This window comes from Lacerta agilis, chromosome 7, assembly GCF_009819535.1.
Source record: "Lacerta agilis isolate rLacAgi1 chromosome 7, rLacAgi1.pri, whole genome shotgun sequence".
NCBI lineage: Eukaryota > Metazoa > Chordata > Lepidosauria > Squamata > Lacertidae > Lacerta > Lacerta agilis.
The window spans coordinates 80,717,678-80,739,434 of NC_046318.1; the positions used below are offsets into that span (position 1 = coordinate 80,717,678).

Here is a 21,757-nt window from a genome sequence, read left to right on the forward strand (position 1 = left end):
TCAGGTCCTAGCCCTGCACTCTTAACCACTGGAACCACCTTTGCCAATATGCAGCAAACGTGAAGAGGCTGCAAACAGAGTTCGCCTCAGGCTGAATTCCCAAAGAAGGTAAATTCCCAGCTTCTATTGTTTCCCCCCCCCCCCCCGAGTGCTGCTCCAACAGTGCCGACAGGGATAAAGGAAAGAGTTATTCTTCCCCGTTTTAGTCATTTGATAAACAATTTTTAGATCTCGCTGTGTTCTCCCCCTCTCCCCTCCTCAGCCTAAGAACAGAACAAGAAAAAGCGAAACGGTCTTTTTGTCCTTCTCCCCCGCCCGCCCCCCCTTTCAAATAATGCTGGAAACAGGATATGTTTGCCAGATATGCATTAAAGGGAAATCAGAACACAACAGGAAACATTTCCCTGTGAACAGGTTCCTACAGTTTTCCCATGCCAAGAGCGGGCTGCGGTCGTTTCAGACCTGCTAGGATTTTGCTGGTAACCACTGAATTGGTGGGAAGGTGAGCTTGCAAATGATAAGCCCGGCAGCCGCTTTTGATGAGAGAAGAAACAGAGGCTAAGGCACTGAAATTAACAAGCCTGAGTAAGTAGGACTAGTGCTGGATACCACCCAAGCAAATTAAGACAACTTTACTTTCTGCAGCTTGTTCCAGTCACAGAATTCGGGTGCTCAGTAGCAAAATCCCACAGCGTCTCCGCAATTAATGCTTTTTTAGCTGGCTGCGGAGTGCAGTCCTTTGCTGCTTATTTGAGCATCCAGCACGGTGATCCAAGCATATTCCCCTGATTTACCTATAATGGAGCCGTTCAGGAAAAGGGCAACTCCAAAGAGAACACCAATGCAGAGGGCAAGGATAAAAGGCCGCCGGCGGCCCCAGCTGAGAGTACAGCGGTCACTAGCCGAACCTATTAGAGGAGTGAAGATCAGGCCCAGGATTGGGCTGAGGAACCAAGTGAGGCTGTAGTACTGTTCAGGAAGACCTAAAAGACAGAGAATTCAAGAGGGTTATTGGTTACATTTTGGAAAGCGAACAACTTCAACTCAACACAGGACCCCCAGGCTAGCCAATGCTGTTGTAGGTTTAAGAAATGCAGTCAACCAAGCAAACGCTGGCCTGGTTTAGAAGCAACAGGAAACAAACCATGCTTTCCTGTTACAAGATTATGGCTGAATGACCCTTGGGCTTGCACTCTCCTTTTGGGTCCACGAGAAGGAGATTATAAGCACTCGCTTCTGCTTTTAACCAAACCACAGTTCCCTGTTGCATCCAACCTCAGGGAACTGCAGTTTGTAACTAGTGAACAAGCCAGGATATGAAACCACGGTTTGTGCCTCCCTTGTTTTCACTGACTAGAGCCCACCCATGACCCACTTGGAAATGAGAATGGAAACGTACGGATTAAATGCGGAAATCCATGCTAAATAAATATAACTAAACATTAGTGGAACAAGGGAATGCAACAGCTAAGGATGGGGAACATTTGGAAGGAAATAATCTTTGAGGGATCAGGAGTTCTAAGAGGTTAACAGCATTGTGGTGCCGCTTGTGTGAGTGCCACCACTGCAGAGTTAGAATCATAGAATCACAGTATCTTAGAGTTGCAAGGGACACCAAGGGCCATCTAGTCTAACCCCCTGTGATGCAATAACCTCAGCTAAAGCACCCATGACAGATGGCCACCCAACCGCTGTTTAAAAACCTCCCAGGAAGGAGAGTCCACCACCTCTTGTGGCAGTCTGCTTGAACAGCTCCGAATGTTTTCAACACTGACTTCACCTAGTGTTGATAAATCTTCTCCCTAAAGAGGCAGAGCGCCGGTAGAGCATTTGCCTTGTAGGTAGAAGCTTCCAAGTTCAACCCCCAGTATCTGCAGGTAGGCCTGGGAACAGACTCTTTCTTGAAACCCCAGAAAAACTGCTGCTACTCAGTGTAGACAATACAGAGCTAGATGGACCAAGGGATAAGTCCCCTTCCTATGTTTCTATGGATGTGGGGTAGTGGATTTTCTACCTAGGAGTAAATGCTGCTTGCCCCCACTCACACTCTCCTTGCATATTTGCAAATATAGCAAATCTTACAAAGCGCTTTAACTCTGTGCCAAAGAAAGCCAAAACCTGAGCGGAACGGCCCCTTATTAATTTTTCACTATTCCACTAAGTAGGGAGAGAGCAACAAGACAGCTGATTGCTCCGCCGTTTATGAAGCCCAACAAATAGACATTTATATGCTGGGTTTGCTGTTTTACTGGCTGTGAAATGCCACCTTTGAGTATCTGGGAAAAGATAACACTGTATATTGAAGAGATTACTTAGTTTGTGTAATGCTAACTTGTAGCCTGTAGATGGTGCCAGTGTCGGAATAATGTGACAGAAGAGGCTGCTTTTAAAAAGGAGGACCCCCCCCCCCCACCCAAAAAATATACAACCATGTTTGCCACTTCAAATAATCATCTGAGAGGTCCCAATTAGCAACTGGGCAACCAAGGCCAATCTTTAAAACCCCACTGTGGTAAAAACATCCGCTTTCCAAAGAGACATGGCGAGGCTGTGCCTAGGATTTGACCTTGCAAACATGATCAACATGCATTTAAGGTTACATTACTGCTCTGTATTTGCCATTGGGATTACGCAATCTGTGGCTGAGAAGCTGAAGCGGCTGTTTAGGCGAGACTAAAAGGGCTGTTATTTAAAAGCACGGACAGATCTTAATCTTCCTGCAGACTTACTTTGTGAGATAATACGCAGGCCTTTCCAAAAAAAACCCTGTAGCGTTTGAACAGAAACATTTAACATGCATCTAAGGTTACCTTTAAAACAATCCAATTAATGTTCAACCCAAATGTAAGGAGCAGAAACTTGTTTTTAAAAGATGTAGCTGAGATTCTGACGCCAAAAGCCAATGCCAAGCAAAATAAGGTGGCGGCGTTTAGGTTTTTTTAACGCGTGGAATTTGTATCTTGCCTTCGCAAGCTGCAAATTCTCGCATGGTAGTGTGAGCTTCTGGATCAATAATAGTAACAATCCCAAGATTAATTTTAATCTGCATTTACAACCTGAGAGGATAGAAGCAAGACAAGGGGCAAAGAGGGATCGATTAAAAACAAGAAGATATATTTTGGGTGTGCTGTTTTATGCCAACAGCAATTTCACCAGCTACGCTGTTTGCCGACTGGAAAACCTCTCCTTCAAACAGGCTTGTTGACGCCTGCATTCCTAAATTGGTACAGCCTGTTTTAATAAGCCTGTCAAAACTGTAGCTGGCAGGAGGAAAGAAAGGACAAACCTGACTAGTACACAGTATTTTTTTAAGGTTGCTGGACGTTCGCTGTGTGGCGTATAAACAAGGGAAGGGCACCCACCTGCAGAAAACCATCCGAAGCTTTCACTGAAATACTTATTATGGCTGCAATTGTGCAATACAGCAGAGAATTTAGCAGTGTATGCATGGGTCTGAGTATCACGTATAGGGAGACCTGTTGCCCTCCAGGTGTTTGCTAAACTACACCTCCCATCAACCTTGACGGCTGGCCGTGATAACTAGAGCCGATGGGAGTTGTAGTTCAGCAGCACCCGGAAAGTCAAAGGTTCCCTGCACCCGCCAAGCACTGTGGGTTTCTTTAAAAGGAGGAGTAAGATTCTAGATGCCACCAGAGGGAAAGCTCACAGGTGTATGGGAAGCAATGAGACTCATCTGTTGTCTTTGAGGCAGCGGTTATGAGAGAGGCGGCAATCCCAGTTTGCCCATTTCATGGGCTCCCTCAGGTATTCTCTCTCCCAACACCCCACCCCTCCAGAAGTCCAACACACCTTTCCACAATCCAGAAACCACCCATTTCATCTCGGTTTCCAGTTCACTCCTTTCGTTCCACCACCCTAGGCTCAGTTTAAAACAAACAATTCTTCCCAAATTCAAAACTGGATGCACACTGCTTGCTTTGTTTAATTCATTCTAGTTGCAGAATCCCAAAGCGAACACAGAAACAGTTCCGGCTCCCCTCTGGCTTTAGTATCAGCACTGAAGACAACATTAACTATGTCAAAACAGGCAAGTTTGTTACAGAGGTTTCCCCCACTTCTGATAGACCCTTTATTAAAGCTGGAGCTTTCCACCCCCCCCTCCAAAAGTGCAAGATTCAATCAACTGTGTTTCTTTCTGCAAGAGCTAAGGAAGTCCCTTGACTGGAGCAGGGACTCATGCAGAGATGCAACAGGCAGCTTCTTCTGAGGGAGGGCACTGCTGCTGCACCCGTGTATGGGAGTGACCAAGTGATCTAACCGCATCTGATGCAGAGAGCTATGGCAGACTTCCTTGCTGCTAGCAGGGGCTGAATAGAAAAGGAGTGGGGCATGGCTAAGGACATTAATTCTGCGGGTGCTCGTACCATGTCCCCGGGGGAGGGATAGGGGTGCTCTAGCCATAGAGCAGCCTTCTATTAATTCACCAAAACCTATTAGCGGGCTGTTTAGGAATTAATGCTGGTAGCACCCCACAAGACCAGCTGAGTGCAATACATCTGGGCTAGGGGCAAGGAACTCCCTTATGGGGATGCATTTCCAAGTCTAAATCCAGGAAATGCAGGCAATGCGCCAGAGACAAAATACAAGCGTAACAAACCCGTAGGCAGTGAAAACAAAAAGGGGAACTGATTTGGGGACCCTTTTTAGTACATCGCAAGTACAACTCAGATCTCAGTCAAACAGCACAGCAAAAAGGAAAGGGGGAGGATTTCGGGAGCTAAGCATTGTGAAAATGCTGCTTGTCTCCGACCCTATCGCCTGATCTGACATGGAACAAAACACAGTCAGGAATTTAGATCCAGGTACAGCCGCATAAAGGAGGGCTCTGTCTCTGAATTTGCCACCGACAACTAAGAGAAAGGGACTCCAAGCACCCTTAGCTTGTAGAGCGGCTCTTAATCTGATCCGAACTGACCAAGCACAAAATTAAAACCCACTCTAAATGTTCTTTCAGCTGCCGATAGGAATACGCTCTTGTTTTGGAGACCGAGCGCTGCAGGGCTTTGAAGCATCGTAAGCCAAAAGGAGGGCTGGGAACACCATGTTTCCCTGTCGCCCACACAGTGTTACTTGCAGTGATTTAAAATCAGGCGTCTTGGCAAGGAGTTACCTGGGCTTGCCATGCCTCTTGGCGCCTTAAACCCGCCCGAAGGCTTGAGGGGTTCCATACGGATCTTCGCAACTGAGGGCGCAAGTCAGGCTACGCCCACAGAGGATTTGCGGTGCGACCCTGGAAGGTCTCGCCGAAATCCCGAGAAGCCTAAACCAACCTCTATCCTTCAAGCTCTCAGTTTCAAAGTAAGAAATGACGATCGACACAGCAGGAAAAGAAGCTGTGCTCCTTCTCAAAGCGCTATCTGGGAACACCCTGTACTTTGGCCGCCCTCAAGAAATGACCACTCTCCCTATTTGGGGGTAGGAAGGAAAGTACGGTTGACTCACTGGAACAGTAAACATGAGCACCCCATACTGCAACATTCTGTTACAGACCCCCCTAGTATATGTATACTAATTGCTGGTGCTTATACAACAAGAGAGACGTACAGGGTGTTAGGGGAGGGGGTAGAACCTCTAATGGGGAACATATTGTGCTCCTTCTGGGGTAGTTTGTGCACCTTTGGACCCCACCCTGCACTCAGCTCTCACCTGTGGCTCCTAGAAGATGCCGCCATGTGACAGCAGCCACACCTCAGGAACAGCTTTGACAGGCTGGCTAAACCAGGTGAGGGTAGTCATTAGGTCTCAAACCCTCTGAGAGTTAGGGACTTCCTCTACAAGCGAAGACTGGCTCCAGCAGACTGAGCGGAAGAGACCAATAGTGGGTCCCATGGTCAAGAAAGTAGTTTCTGCATGTGCTGAAGAGGGATGGGGCTCGTCAACCTGGGAAAGTGGCCTATCTAGGAGGAAGAAAACTCTGCTCCTAAACCTCCGCTGCCTTGCGGGACATCTTTAGAAGGAGAATAGGCTAAGGAGTAAACCCTGCACAGATCTGGAGTGGAGTCCCCAAGACAGTTGGATGGTGCCTTGTATGCGAATCCTGAAGTCAAGCTGGTGCCAAACCTATTTCTCTGCTTTCCTTTGGACCACAACAGCAAGGCCAAGGGGCCAGCCCAAGACCTCCATCCACAGTCCTCTGGCCAGCCCAAGACCTCCATCCACAGTCCTCTGGCCAGCCCAAGACCTCCATCCACACTGCCCAGGTTTGTGTCCCGAGGAGGTCAGTTTGGCGCAGCTAATGCAGCGGGGTTTGACTTCACCCCCAGAGGTGCACTCCATTGTCTCTCAAGACAAACAGATGCCAACAAGGCAGCAAGAATGGCACCGTCCCCGCAGAGTGGGGAGGCATCAGCTAGCTTGCAGGGGGAACCTCAAATTTTCACAGAAGTCTAAAACAACTTGGGGAGGGAGGGCTGTAAAATGGGAGCCAGCCTAAAACAGCCCCATGAGGACTGAGCATGTTCAGCGAACATGATGGGAAGCTGGCGAGGGTGGGATTGGCAAACAGACTCCTACTAAAACAACCTACAGGCCCCTGATAGCTCAGTCGGTAGAGCATGAGACTCAATCTCAGGGCCTTTGGGTTCGAGCCCCACACTGGGGAAAATATTCCTGCATTGCAGGGGGTTGGAGTAGATGACCCTCAGGGTCCCTTTCCCATCTCTACAATTCTATGATTCTATAACTCAAAGAACTGCATCCCACCGGCTCTCTTCTAGCCATGCTTATTCCGATGGGATAACTGGAAAAGAGAACGAAATGATTTGGCAGCGCTCATTATCAGGGACTAGCCTGAGTAATGCTTAGCTCCCCCCCCCCCCACATTTGTTTCTGTTGACCTCCGGAGCGGGTGGGAATGAAACACCTCTCCTGGAAGTTATTGAGGAAGTGCTGCAAAACAGTCTGGGAAAACAGGTCACCCAAAAGCACCCCTGATAAGCAAAGTCGATTGTAACTTTAAAAAAAAACACCCCCTGCCTTTTGCACAAAGCTGTGACGTGCCCACACAAATCAATAGAAAACAATTTCGTTTGTTTGTGGCCGCTGCTCCTGCTGAGACTCTGGAAAAATGGCATTTCCCAGCGAGCTACAAACAAACAGGACACGGGCCTACAGTAAATAAGTTTTGTTTGTTCTCTCCCCCCCCCCTCCAGACACATAGCACACACAAAAAAAGCCCCAATGACTGACTGGGCAACAATAGTGGGACCTGAGGAGTTGGCTGTTCACAGGAAATTGCTAGCACGAGTCTCAGTCACACGGCACATTCAATATTCCTTTCGTGATAAGGTCTGCAGGGACAGGGATCTTGCATGAGAACCATCTTGGATGGAGAAAAAGAACTGCAGAGAGTCCTACTTTTAAGGCCAAAGTTTTCAGCTATCACAAGGAAGCTCTTTCTCCTGGATAGCTCAGTTGGTCACAGCGTGGTGCTGAGAACGCCCAGGTTGCAGGTTCGATACCCGCATATGACAGCTGCATATTCCTGCATTGCCGGGGGGCTGGACTAGATGGAGTTGTTCTGCCTGGCCTTCGGTCCGGGCCCAGTTTGACCCCCCCCATGGGACCCTGTAAATTACCTCTTTGGCCCTTTTATCGGCTCATGTGGGACCAATATGGAGGTTCCCGACCCCTATGGTTGTAATTCGTGGGCAGTCATTTAATTTTACCCTGATTCTAATTTTTAAGCTGTATTTTAATCAATTGTTTGACAGTGTTTTAATGTATTTGGTATTTGATGTTAGCTGCCCTGAGCCCAGTCTTGGCTGGGGAGAACGGGGTATAAATAAAAATTTACTTACTTACTTACTAGATGATCCTCCGCTCCCCCCAACTCTATAATTCTATGGTTCTAACAACTGAACTGCTGAGGACTCACCCCCTCCTCTTGTATCTGAAGAAGTGTGCATGCACACGAAAGCTCATACCAAGAACAAACTCAGTTGGTCTCTAAGGTGCTACTGGAAAGAATTTTCTATTTTGTTTCCCCTCCTCTTGGGTGTTCTCACCCAGAAAAATTGGGAGCAGCATTTGGAAGGGTTGGAAGGGATCACGTGGGTCATCTAGTCCAACCCCCTGAAACGCAGCAATTTGTTGCCCAAGGTAGGACTCAAACCCATGACCCTGAGATTAAGAGTCTCATTGTTCTACCAATGGAGCTATCCTGGCTCTGGCTTGGAGAAGCCTGTAGCTCAGTTGGTAGTGCGCCTGCTCGGCATGCAGAAGGTGCAGGTTCAATCCCTGGTATCTCCAGCTGGGGCTGAGAGTGTCCCCCGTGCCCGTAATCCTAGATAGCGCAGAGTGTTTCCTCAAACTTGGGTTTCCAGTTGTTTTTGGACTACAACTCCCATCAGCCCTGACCACCGGTCCTGCTAGCTAGGAATGATGGGAGTTTTGTTCCAACAACAGCTGGAGACCCAGGTTTGAGGAACACTTGACTGTAGACAATATCGTGCCAAACAGATGCAAGGCGTGACTCAGTGCAAGTCAGCTTGCTATGATTGCAGCAGACACAGGCCTGCTATCAAAAACGGCATTCGTGGGTGAAGGTAATCCTTGCCTCTGTAATAGGGAGTAACACACACTCCATAGCCCGCAATTTTGAAAGGCAGAAGTGGTTGGCAGAAACAAATCCACTCCCCTGGGAGGATCTGCTCATGCACGAACACAAGGTTAATAAATAAATAAGTAAGTAAGTAAGTAAGTAAGTAAGTAAGTAAGTAAGTAAGTAATTTATACCCCACCCATCTGGCTGGGTTTCCCCAGTCATTCTGGGTGGCTTCCAACAAAATGTTAAAAACACAATAAAACACCAGAAATTTAAAAGTTCCCTAAACAGGGCTGCCTTCAGATGTCTTCTAAAAGTCAGATAGTTGTTTATTTCCTTGACATCTGGTGGGAGGGTGTTCCACAGGGTGGGCGAACACTAGCGAAAAGGCCCTCTGCCTGGTTCCCTGTAACCTCATTTCTCGTAGGGAGGGAACCACCAGAAGGCCCCTCGGAGCTGGACCTCAAGTGTCCGGGCAGAACGATGGGGGTGGAGACGCTCCTTCAGGTATACTGGACCGAGGCTGTTTAGGGTGTTACGGAAATTATTGGGGGGGGGGGTCACCCAAGCAAAGTCTCCTCCTGAGCAAACTCATTGGGGTATGGAGTGATGCCCTTAAGGGAACCCATCTCTCCGCCATGATCCAGTAGGTGAGAGACCACTGCACAGGGAAATGCCTCAGCAGGTAATCTCTGGGTGCTTCAGGAAGCCACTGGGCTAATATCCCTCAGCTGGAATCCCATTGTTCTCTCCCAGATAATGTTTCCAAACTGTATTCTGGGATATGATAGGAGTTTTTAAAAGTTCTTGTAACGCTGCTCTAGATGTGCAGTTTGACTGTAACCTATTGCGCAATAAACCCTGTCTTGTCCTTGCTCCAGGGGCTGGACTTTTTTTATTTAACTCCGCAGAAACCAGTAGGCTTATCCCCAAGGGCCAGGTGCCTGGGCAGTCCCACACCTGGGATTTTCTGTTTACAAGGGCTTTAAAGGTCAGCACCAACACTTTGCAGGGTCTCAAGGGACATGGGCTACTTGCCCTTAATTCCCCTCTGCCCCCATACGAGCAAGTACAAGAGGAATGAACTCTGCACGTGCTCAGTTCCACAGGCGTGCAAACTGACACGATGCTCACGAGCAGAGGAGGAGGAAAGGTGGTTTGGCTCCTGTCCACCGAGATCCTAATCAAAGGAAGCGATTTCCTTATTGTTCGACTGCACCCTCTTCTCGTGGAAAGCTGCTCAGCTATGGCAAGGGGAGTGTTTCAATTGCACAGGTTAATTGCAGAGTTGGCTCAGGGCGTATCTTTTATATCTGGAGGGTGACCCAGCAACGGGAACACACCCTGCGTGACCATTCGGGCGAATGACTGCTGCTCCGAACAGGCTTGGCAGTGGAAATTGCCACCTGCTGCCCGCTCGGGTTTGCTCAATGATGCAACGTGCGTGAGATTTCTGTCTTTTCAGGTTTCAGATCTGCCACGTGGAAACAAGGACACCTCCTTATATTCCAGGTGCCTTGGAGGCTGCCAACGCTGGCCATTTTTTATCTAGTTATCAAGGTTGTGTCCTCGGAGGCTGTTTTTTTGGGGAGCAGTTTTTTTGGGAAGGAATGAAGTCTGTGCACCCACTTCCTGAGTTACTGACACACAAACCTGTACCATTACAGAAGCATAAACGGTACTTCTAGAACGAGACCCACCCACCCACCCTTTACTTTTCAGGAGATTGTGGAGAAGCAGCTGAAGTGTGGATGGAGTTCCAATTTTGGAACCACAGGAGGGCAGAAACCAAACTCTCCCGGTTTTGAAATTCTAACAATACAAGCCATGTGCAGAACCCAGCTTGTATTGAGTTTGGCACCCAGCAGTCAACTTCCCCTCAAGCAACCCTACTGATTTTGAAGTGCAAGGTTGGAGATCAGGAGCAGGGAGTGGCACACTATTTTCAAGAAAAGATTTAAAGGCCTCATTCTTAATGCACTGCTTCCCATTAGGGTGCAAGGGAGTTGTAGTTTTTATTATTCTTTTTTTTTTTTTTTAAATACTTTTCAGGAGGCAGAAAAAACTAAGCGCCTATCTACACCATGCATTTAAAAGTCCTGGGAGCTATAGTTCATCCCTCACAGAACTACAATTCCCAGCACCCTTAACAAAGCACAGTTCCATGATTCTCTGGAAGAAACCCTGTTGTTTATCAATAGCACCTATTCAGAGTAAGTTGTGATTCCTGCATTGCAAGGGGTTGACCATTGGGGGTCCCTTCCAACTCTACAGATCTATAATTCTTTCTAGTAGCACCTTAGAGACCAACTGAGTTTGTTCCTGGTATGAGCTTCAGATCTGAAGAAGTGTGCATGCACACGAAAGCTCATACCAGGAACAAACTCAGTTGGTCTCTAAGGTGCTACTAGAAAGAATTTTCGATTTTGTTTTGACTATGGCAGACCAACACGGCTACCCACCTGTAACTGGATCTACAGATCTATGATTCTGTCAGTGAAGGAACAATTGAAATATTTTACTGGGCAAACAAAAAGAGAGAGAGCGCTTTAAACCTTTGGAGCAGGGAGATCTAAGACCAAAACAATGTGCTTTTAAATGCAGGAAACAAGTATTTCTGCAGAACACAAAGCGGACGCTGCCTGCTTCTTGCCATTCCCCAAACATTTCATTTGGATGGAGCTGCTCCACGAGATCAGAGCAAGCATGAAACATCTTCTTAAGTCCTCCTTTTGAAGTAAATGGCCTTGTTTAAACTGAAGTGAGGCTCCGAGTACTGAAGCACCACTGGTTTGCAAGTAATATATGTACTTGAGCAAGTAGCATCCCTCCTTGGTTAAGCTGTTTTGCCTTTGACCAGATGAAATGCTTGCAGAATTACTGATGCAACAGAACCAAGAGGAGTCTGACGAGGGAGCAATTAGGCCCCACTGAAAGGGGTCAACAGGCCAGTGGAGGTAATTGAGAGCCCTCCTTCCTGCTGCCAATTATCCCATCTGCTCATTCTTCACTGAATCCTACCCTGTCACTGCGGTCCCTGCCATCCTTCTGTGCTACACCGAGCTAAGTTAGTGTTATGCTGCTGGATATTGTCACGTTTTATTGGCTGTGCAACAAAAAGCCGTCGGGGCAGAACGTACATGCCAAAAAGGCAGCAGAGGAGCAGGGTATACATGTCACCAGCAACGTTGCCCAAGAGTGGAACCTGACAGCCGCCTTTATTTTAAAAAGCAAGTTCCCAGGGCTTGTGAATTGCTGGGGGGAAATAAGAATTTGGGTGGCAGCCAGTGGGATGAAACTGAGCAGGCATCTGCATCGGGTGTTCGCCTCACTTTGTGGCTTGTAGGTGCACAATGGACCACAAATGACAGCTCAGTCAATGGAGCATGAGATTCTTAATCTCAGGGTCGTGGGTCAGAGTCCCATGTTGAGCAGAAGATTCTTGCAATGCATCGGGTTGGAGGAGATGGCCCTTGGGGTCCCTTCCAATTCTGTGTTTCTTTGACAGAAAACAAGTATAAATCTGCTTTTAAAAAAGGAAGGAAGGAAGATAACCCTGTTTTGTTTCAGAGAGGTTTGCCGCAGTACTGCTTTTTGAGTCCACGGAATTTGAATTTTGTTGTATGCGAATTACAATCATAAGAACCTGGTTGCTGTGATCAGGCCAGAGGCTAAACTTAGCCAGAACTCCATTCTCACAAGTGGTCAACCAGATGTTCATGTGAAGGCCACAAGCAACGGCCCCCTCTCCTCCCTCTGCGATTCTCAGCCACTGGCCTTGCGATAAGCTCATCTCAATTCACTAAAAAACAAAAAGCAGAGATGGATCTGGGCGAGAAAATGTTGGGAGGGGATGCCGGCAGGTGTGTGTCAAAGCCCCAACTCCCCTTTTCCATCTCCAATGCATATTCCTTGAGACTCTTAGTGAATACCTGTAAACTGCCCCCCCAAGCCCCAGTGTACATGCTCACACTGAGAAATTTGCTGACTTTGCAACGGACCGCTGTTAGTCAGCTGGAGTGACAGGTACAGGAGGCAGCTGATAACCAGCATAATCTCCTACTTTACGGGGAAACGTTAGATGAAATGGTAAAGTCAGCACAAATAAAGTGGGCTCAAGATTTAGGTCACTTGAAGATTGGGAAAAGATATGGAAGGTGACCCTAAAATTTACAGATTGTATCTTACAGAAAGAGAAGTATATGGAAATGATGTACAGATGGTATATAACACCAGAGAAAGTGGTTAAAACGTATAAAAAGGTATCAAAAACTTGGAAATGTAAAGAAAAAGATAGTACATTTTATCATATGTGTCAGGAATGAAAAAAGATTAGAGATTATTGGGAAATGATATATAATGAATTGAAAAAAATGTTTAAAAAGACTTTTGTTAAGAAACCAGAAGCATTCCTCCTAGGAATTTTAGACCAAGAAGTAAAAAAAAGAAAATTGGAAATTACGGTATTTATGTATGCAACAACAGCGGCAAGAATTATATTAGCACAAACTTGGAAGACAGAAGAAATACCAACGAAAGAATAATGGGCAAGGGAAACTTCTGGGATATGCAGAACTGGCAAAACTAATAGAACTACTACATGAAAAGGGCAACAAAGACTTTAAAAGAGAATGGGAACCTTGAAAGACAATTGTATTCAATCAAATACGTTGGTAGGGTTGCAAGAAGCTTTGTAAGGAAAAGTACAAAAACCACTGCAGATAAGAATAAGAATGTACGATGTTTTAATGTTTTTTTATTTTATTTTAAAGCAACGGTTAAATAGTGAAAATGCAGAAATCTGAAATGAAAGATAGAAAATCATAAGGAAGGTTTGAAGGAAGTCAGGGCCCTAAAAAGCCAAGAGGAGATATTGCAATGGAAAGGATTACTGTAAAACTAATAAAAATGATATGAAAAATAAATAAATGAAAGAGAACGGGAACCATTTGGAACATATATGAAGAGGCAACATAAAGAAATGGACTCATTGGCAGGGTTTGAGTAAACAATCACAACTGTATACAACAAAAAACAAGACTGTATGTATTGGGGAAATTTTGGGGAAACAATACGCAGGGTGAACAATACGGAAATAAAACAAAACGGGAGTATGGGGAAGTCCAGGGGAGGAGGGTGGAAATATGAAAAATGGTTAAAGATATATTGTTAGAAGAAGTATACATGGAAAAATCAGTAAATTAATAAAAAAAAACCCCACAAGCACCCCACACCATAGCTGTCAAGTTTCGGGTTTGAAAATAAGGGATCAGCAGTCTCACCTATCCCGGGCACAGTCACATATCAGTGGTGGGCGGAGCCAGAAGCAAAAAGTGGGTGGAGCAGCAATGTAAACTCCAAGCGGCCTCGGGCTCGGAGCGGAGCAAAGATGAGGGCAGCCAACAAAGAGGAGGGCAGCCATGTGCTCCGCGCGATGGAGCCCCATCATCTTCTTGTCTGATCCCATCAAAACAGGACAGGAAGCAGCAGCTGCTCAAAGGCTGCCAGGCTCCGCCCGCCAGCTAACCCTATTGGCCGGCTGAGGGGCTCGGTGGCAACGGATAGGGGCTGATGCAGGGGGAGGAATACACCCCCCTGTAAGCACGGGAAACGGCTCCCACTTGCTTTGAGGGCTGAGGCTTTTCTCTCCAAGTAGGCGAGGTCTTCCCACCCAGTCCCTAGCCAGCAGGGGAGGAGCTGCTTCCATTAAAAACGGAAAATTTAAGGGAAATAAAAAATAAGGGAGAGCAGCGGGAAACTGCTTGAAATAAGGGAGAATCCCGGGGAAAATGGGATACTTGAATACTTGACAGCACTGCCCCACGCACGGAAGGAAATACAGTGGGTACAGTTGGGCCTGCCCCAAAAAAGGATCAAGCCTTTCCCAAATGGTCAGCGAGGCACTTGGAAGATCACACGGACCTTCCCGAATACTCCACGAGAGATGCTAGCCTGCAAGGGCTCGGTTTTTCCCGCTGTGCTATAATCTTCCCCTCCCCATCTCCGGAGGGCTGTAATTAAAACGCACAGGCTGCACATGAGGCCCCCACTTACGCGCCACATGCGTTATGTAAGCCTGCAGTGCTCTCGCTGAAAGATTAGACATTAGTTCTAATGACATGTGTCGCCCACAGACATGCAGCAGCCCAGTTTACCCAAAGCTCAACAGAGCTGCTTTTTTTTTTTTTTGCAATTCCAAGGATATTGACCAATTTAGGAACAAGTTCCCATAAGGGTAATGCACACAGTACAGTTTGATGGGGAAGCTTTAGGGGCAAAACCTGGCTGTATGTATTTCGAACAGGTTATTTTCTGGGACCTCACAGAGTCACTATCAGGGTTAAAATCCCTGGCCTGCTACCAGGACGACAATATTGATCTGTCTTGACAAAACCTTAGTTGTCTCTCTAAAATGAGAATTACCTATATCAATTTCAAAGTTGGGGGGGGGGAACCCTGTTTATACAAGTTATGGGCAATGATCTCATTATCCCTTGGATGGAATGCCAGCAAATGCTGCGGGCTGAGAAGGAGGGACTCACAATGAATAAGTTGTCCAAAAAATTTGGCAGAGATTAATGAAAATGGTTTCCAAAATGATCCAAGAAGCAGTGTGTGGTTTATTGGCAGAGGAAAGAGAAATTAAAATATTTTTGGGGGAAACAGTGGGGGCAGCACAACAAAACTGATGACATCAGACAGAGAACCAACGTCCTTTGTAAACATGTGGTTAGAGAACACTTTGCTAGAATCAATGAAAAAAGCAGCTGGATGCTATAGAGTGCCATGAAACAATGAACAACAAAGAGAGAGAGAGAGAGAGAGCACAGTAGTGTGAACTGCTGCAATTTTCTGGAAAAGCAGGAATACTATTTTATGTCACGTGTTCTACAACCGTTTGCATTTGTTCCAAATTAAAGGGTTCTAACGTATTTGCTGTTGCAAAAGAGAAACAGAGAAATGGAAATTAGTATTAAGAAGCGTTAGGGTGCAATCTATGCTGCTCCAAAAATGCGTCAAGATGAATGCCATGAAAGTGTGCCCCCCCCCAAAACCCAAACTGGATCCCTAATTTTTGGAGATGTGGGAATGGGAAAACACAAAAGCGAAAATGTGTGCATTAATGGGAACATAGGGAATTGTCTTAAGATGGCATTAGGCCACTGACCCACATAGCCCAGTGACTGACAGCGGCTCTCCTGAATTTCAGGCAGGGGAGATGCCAGGGGTGCGCAAACCAGGTACTCTACAGGCCCTGCATGTTTTGGGCAATGTGATGCTATTAGCAGCACCCATTTTTCATATTAGACTTTAAAGCAATTAAGCTCACTTCGATATACTTGTTGAAGCAAGGACTGGATCCTTCTCCCATCTCTTCTCATTAAACGCGGCTCTTTTCTGCAAGTTCACATGCTCCGTGCTAAAATCTCTTCCCACCTCCAAAACCTTCTGGGTCCCAAGTTCACCAACGTTCTGCCCTGGGATGGTCTCTGTTTGCAATTCAAATATTATTTGATTTGCTCAGGGGTTTTATTTCCATATGACGTACTGTGGGGGTTTCAAATAGGCCTGATGGAACCCTGGGTTTTTTAAGCAGCTTATTGGGAGTTGAGCACCATGAGATGATCAGTATCCGCAGAACAGCTTTACCTGAAGCTCAAGCTCCCCACAGGATGCAGGGGAATTTAGATGCGTCACATCAAGAACACACATGAGCCAACAGGGAGGAGGCATGATGGGCTGGCCAGCACCTTCCATGAAGAATGTGCCCTAGAATCCTTTGCCATATGCCGGTGGCTTGCGGTAGTTGTGTGGGGGGCTTCTCTCTATAGATGAGTTGATTTGGGGGGCGGGTGGGTGTTGCAGTACACACCAGAACAGCAAAAGGGAAGGTTTAAGTTTCCTGCAGACTATGCAAAGGAAACCACTGAGTCGCCGTATTTACCAACCCATTACAAAACGAAACGCAATCTTTGTTATCCTTTCAAAAAGGCCTGCGATTACCTAACCAACAATGGCGATGAATGCACAGCGACTAACCCCCCCCCCCCGGGTGTTTGTGACCCACAGTTGGGGTATTCGGAGGTGGTTTTACTGCACTCCAAACACACACAAAAAAGAACCACTCGCCCAAATTCTTTTGTCGTCAAAAGGGAACGCAGTTGCTGATCTATACGTTCCAAGCATTCCAATAGATCCATCAATCCCTTTAGCCCCCACTGTTCATTGAAAACCTGGAACTGGGAGGGTGTTCTAAAATAATTGCCAACTAAGCTTCATTTAAAAAAAAAAAGTGTTTGCCACTTCCGAGGCATGTGGCCTTTATTGAAGCTGATGCTTCCTGTAGCTGTGAGCGAGATACACAAATCCTATTTAGTGCAAAACTGTGGGGGCTTCATTCTGTGTGGGGTTGGCTATTTAGACAATCAGCTCTGGGAAGCACTCTATATAATATGCCGGTTGATGACTGAAGCTCATTCATGAATGGAGGACCATAAGTGCTTAGGGTATTAAAAGGGCCATTGTCCTTGCAGCACTTAATAAAGTTAATTCAGCAATGCCGGTTGAATGAAGTGATAAAATTAATACTGCTACATTAGTCTACTGTCTGCTCCTTCTACAACCCCCCTGCAAGCATATTTTAGAAACTGATTTTTATTTGGAGTGGGGAGGGGCACGGGGAGCACAGCAGGAGATTTTGCTCCCCCATCCCAGCAAGTCAAACCTGATGATTCCAAAGTGGCTGAAATTTGAGAATCTCTGCAAAAACACAGCAGGATACTGTAAGCGTTTTAAACGCAAGGTGGCTCAGATACACAGCTGATGGGATATAAAAGGAGAAAGTCTCTCTCCCAGGCCATCAAGGGTTGTTAAAAAACTATTTGCTTCTTCCAACATCAAGAAGATTAAGCAGGGTTGTTGCTTCCCTTTACCTGCATTTTTTACCTGAAAGCCACAGAATCCCAAATGGGACCGATCCTTCTTGACATGCTTAATTTGAAGTTGGCAAGACAAAAGGCAAGAAATCAGGTTTACCACAGAGCCGCAGTTTCAAGTCATTCTCAATATCTGAGGATTTCAAGTGGAGCATTCTTGAGTCAGCTTAATCCCCTGACAATGTAGAAATCCTGTTTGAAGCGACATGAAGCTCTTTTTGTTTTTTTTTGTTAAGGCACAGAGCAGGTATGTCTTGATTTCTCTTTGCTAAAGAACTCGTTCGGCTTTAGCCGCCAGCTTTCCAAACTGGGAAACAGAACAAACTTGCAAGCGACTTAAATCATCACGAACCATCTGCGGCCAATGTGGTTTGCATCACTTCAAAGAACGACCAAGCAAGAGGGATGCTTGTGCTTGGCAGACAGCAAACTTAATTTCACACCTAAAGGTAGAAAATAAGCTTAGATTTCGCTGGTTCTTGAAGACCCAAAGAGGACCGGGAACAAGAACTGGACTCTTGTGCATTTTACAGACTTACTTTTTTGACTAATAACTCACAAAACAATTAACTCTAGTTAGCATGCAAGAAAGCTAGACTTCAATGGGGAAAGGGAGCTGTGTTACCCTGCCCTGTGCCATGGTAGATCACAACATCCTCACTCTACCATGGGAGAGACACTCACTGTGTATTCCCTAACTCCTTCTCAGGCTGCAGCCAGACGTGGAAAGAGCTGTTGCTTCTCCCGGAAATTATCTGCACCTCCTTAGGATGCTCACCTTTAACGCCAGAGAACCGATGCTTCCCAGTGTGCTACATTCACTAATCGACTCCTATTCACCCCCCCCCCTACTTCTTAAGTTGCTAGCCTGGGGTTGGGGGGGTTAAGAACAACAGAAAAGCAAGTCATGCAAGAGAAACCTGCCTGATAAAATAGGGCTTACTTTCCCCTTGTTGCTATGCCACTAAGGCCCCGGATATGGTTACATGCTTCCAGCTACTAATCTGGGGAAAGCACTGTTCGAAGGGTAACGCAGTTTAGAACAAGAACACGTGCGAATGAATGGCCACAATGGAGGGTTTGTTCGGAGAGACCTATCTAGCGGAGGTCAAAGGTTCTCTTCCATGCAACTGGTACCAGGGTTACTGCAAGTCAATTTCGAAAGTCACAAAAAAAAACCCACAACACAAGCACAGCGGAGGCATTTTTGCAATGGAATGTCAGTGGAAGTGTCCTCAATTAAGTCTTCAGAAACTGCACATATAAATGTCGGCAGCACTCCACTTAACATGCAGAGTTATGTAAATGAGGGGCTGCTGAAACTTACTTGCCAACACACCTCAAAGCGATGAGGGCACGAGTCCAGGTTTCAATGTTGAAAACAAGGCATAGTATGAGTTTCTACACACAAGCACATGAATGAGGTCGCTCCCCTTAAATTTGCATAGCTTGGTCCTGTTTTTTTTAGAGGACAGCCTGGAAGCAGATCACTGGCTGTAGAGAGCATCACCGTTGAGGTCACAGAGAGGAAGGCAATACTGTGACCCACTTATCACCTCTTCTAATACTGTATCTACATTTTATCCCATCCTTTTCTGAAGGTGAGGGCCAGGACTAAATGGTAACCAGGCATTGTTTAAAAATATCAGAACCTATCATGGCATGAGTACTGTATATCTTAAGAATTCCTCTGCCTATAAAATAACTCCTCTACTGGACTGGCTGGGTGCAGAGGAATGCGGGGAGGAGCCAGCTGGGGAACTCCCAAGGGAAGAAGGCTCAAAGCCCGGGGATTAGTGGTTGGCCAAAGATGAGCGGTCAAAGGGAGAAGACTGGGAAGAGGAGGGGTTTGAAGCTGAAGAGGCAACCGGGCTTAGTGAGTGAGAGGAGTCTATGGTAGAGAAATGTCCAGAATCAGCGACAGAAGCTGAAGCAGAAGAGGAGGGAGGCCAAGGGGAAAGGATGAGTGCAGCTGGTAAAGAAGCCAGGGTGTCTCCCCCTCCTGCTGGGACAAGCTCCCTTCCTCCCTAAAGAACCAAGAGAGGTCTGAAGAGAGTGGAGAAAGCGCAGTCTCAGATTGCTTGGGGTAAACCCTGGAGAAGAGGGGACTTGGGCAGCTGTGGGGAGGTGGGAACCTCCAGCCTCTGCAACTGCTTCGCGGGGGCAAGACCTGCCGGAGAGGAGATGCTGTGCTCATTAGTCCAGACACTCCTGTGCAGATCCTGTTGCTGTTTTTCTAATAAAGAGTTAACTCCACTAACTTTGTGTGATTTCCCGCTGGCTTGCTCCTGGCATCTACCTACTTGCTGGGATAAAGGCTCCCTTGACAAGGGAGATGATGCCATCTGTAGCAAGGACCGGTTCAGTGCATTCTCCATTGGGATGGGGAACGTCATGTCTAGGGGCCCAATGCGGCTACCCAGGCCTCCCTTGGAATTCTCCCTGGCCACGCCTCTTAACTCTGCACCCTCCTTGAGTGTTTTTGCCTGTCTAGACTGTGTCCTTGACCTCCTTGTGCTTGCCTGGATAGAGAACAGAGAGGGATGCATAGAAACCAACCTACGATTCAAAAGGTTAAAATTATCCGATGTTACACCACCCAATTTTCTACCCTGCCCGAAAGGGTATGTGGCAGCTCACCTCGGTCTCTCGCCAGGAGGCACACCTGCCCCACACAATTCTCAAGGGGCAGTTTTAAGTTGCTAACGCCAGAACACTGGCACACCCTTGGGTGAGTGTAAAAGCCTGCCCTGCCTCCCAACTGAGGTTCCTTCTGAGCCATCCAAACCACGGGTCTTTGGGCAAGTTACGGCCAGATTAAGCTCACCGGGGTCAAAGAGAGGCGTTAAAGATTTCCGAGAAGAGTTATGGCACAAACACCTTTCCAGGCCAATATTTCGCAAGCTGAGCTCCCTATTTGTAGGCAACATTTCGCAAATGAAGCTCTGCCTACTATTGTACGCCTCCATATTTTTTTGACAGCTTTAAATTATGCAGCAAAACCGCTGAACGTTCACTCATTGTGGATAATCTGTCTGAGAGATCTGCAGTTAATTGGGAGACATGTCTTGCATCTTAAGATAAAGTCTTCAACACTACTGAAAGCTGCACATCACTTCCAACTTAGATCAATCCCTTTTGATAACCACTATCCCGTATGCTATGCATGTCACACTCTAAGGTTAACATTACAAATGCTCTGTGTAGACATCCTTGAGTCATTTTAAGTAAGTTAATTTGTTCAGATTTCCCGCACTATCCTGAGGGTTCAAAACGAAATTGGTGCTTCTAAGCAACGCGGTGTGAGGTAGTGTTAGGTAAGAAATGTGGCTTGCTCAAGGCCATACAGCAACTTGGCCCCTTTTCTTCTGCATATGCGAATGCAATATGATCTACTGTTCTACCTGGGCTTCTTTTTAAAAAAAGACGATGACTTACATTAGGCTTTGCACCTGCCCTGCGGTCTGCTGCTCTACGAGCCCAGGTATCAGACGTATGGAGCATCTAAACTGAAATCTAATTCAAAGCATTACTCCTATTGCACAAGCAACAGCTTCAAACCATCAGGAGACACTGGTATATGTATTAGTCACTGAGTAATGTGAGGAGGAATGAAAGAACCTTTTAATGAGGGTGAAAGAGAGCGCAAAATATGGTCTGAAGCTCAACATCAAAAAAACTAAGATCATGGCCACTGGTCCCATCACCTCCTGGCAAATAGAAGGGGAAGAAATGGAGGCAGTGAGAGATTTTACTTTCTTGGCCTCCATGATCACCGCAGATGGTGACAGCAGTCACGAAATTAAAAGACGCCTGCTTCTTGGAAGGAAAGCAATGACAAACCTAGATGGCATCTTAAAAAGTAGAGACATCACCTTGCTGACAAATGTCTGTATAGTTAAAGCTATGGTTTTCCCAGCAGTAATGTATGGAAGTGAGAGCTGGACCATAAAGAAGACTGATCGCTGAAGAATTGATGCTTTTGAATCATGGTGCTGGAGGAGACTCTTGAGAGTCCCATGGACTGCAAAAAGATCAAACTTATCCATCCTTAAAGAAATCAGCCCTGAGTGCTCACTGGAAGGACAGATCCTGAAGCTCAGGCTCCAGTACTTTGGCCACCTCATGAGAAGAGAAGACTCCCTGCAAAAGACCCTGATGTTGGGAAAGATGGAGGGCACAAGGAGAAGGGGACGACAGAGGATGAGATGGTTGGACAGTGTTCTCGAAGCGACTAACATGAGTTTGGCCAAAC

At 46.5% G+C, this 21,757-nt stretch overlaps 1 protein-coding gene across 1 annotated transcript in view; it reads right to left on the reverse strand.

The window, feature by feature from the left end:
* The window catches only part of SLC45A4 (solute carrier family 45 member 4), an 82,963-nt gene that overhangs the window by 8,188 nt on the left and 53,018 nt on the right, over positions 1-21,757 (reverse strand). The window contains exon 4 of the mRNA XM_033155927.1: positions 795-983. Within this exon, the coding sequence (XP_033011818.1) occupies positions 795-983 (189 nt within the window). The remainder of the gene's footprint in view (positions 1-794; positions 984-21,757) is intronic.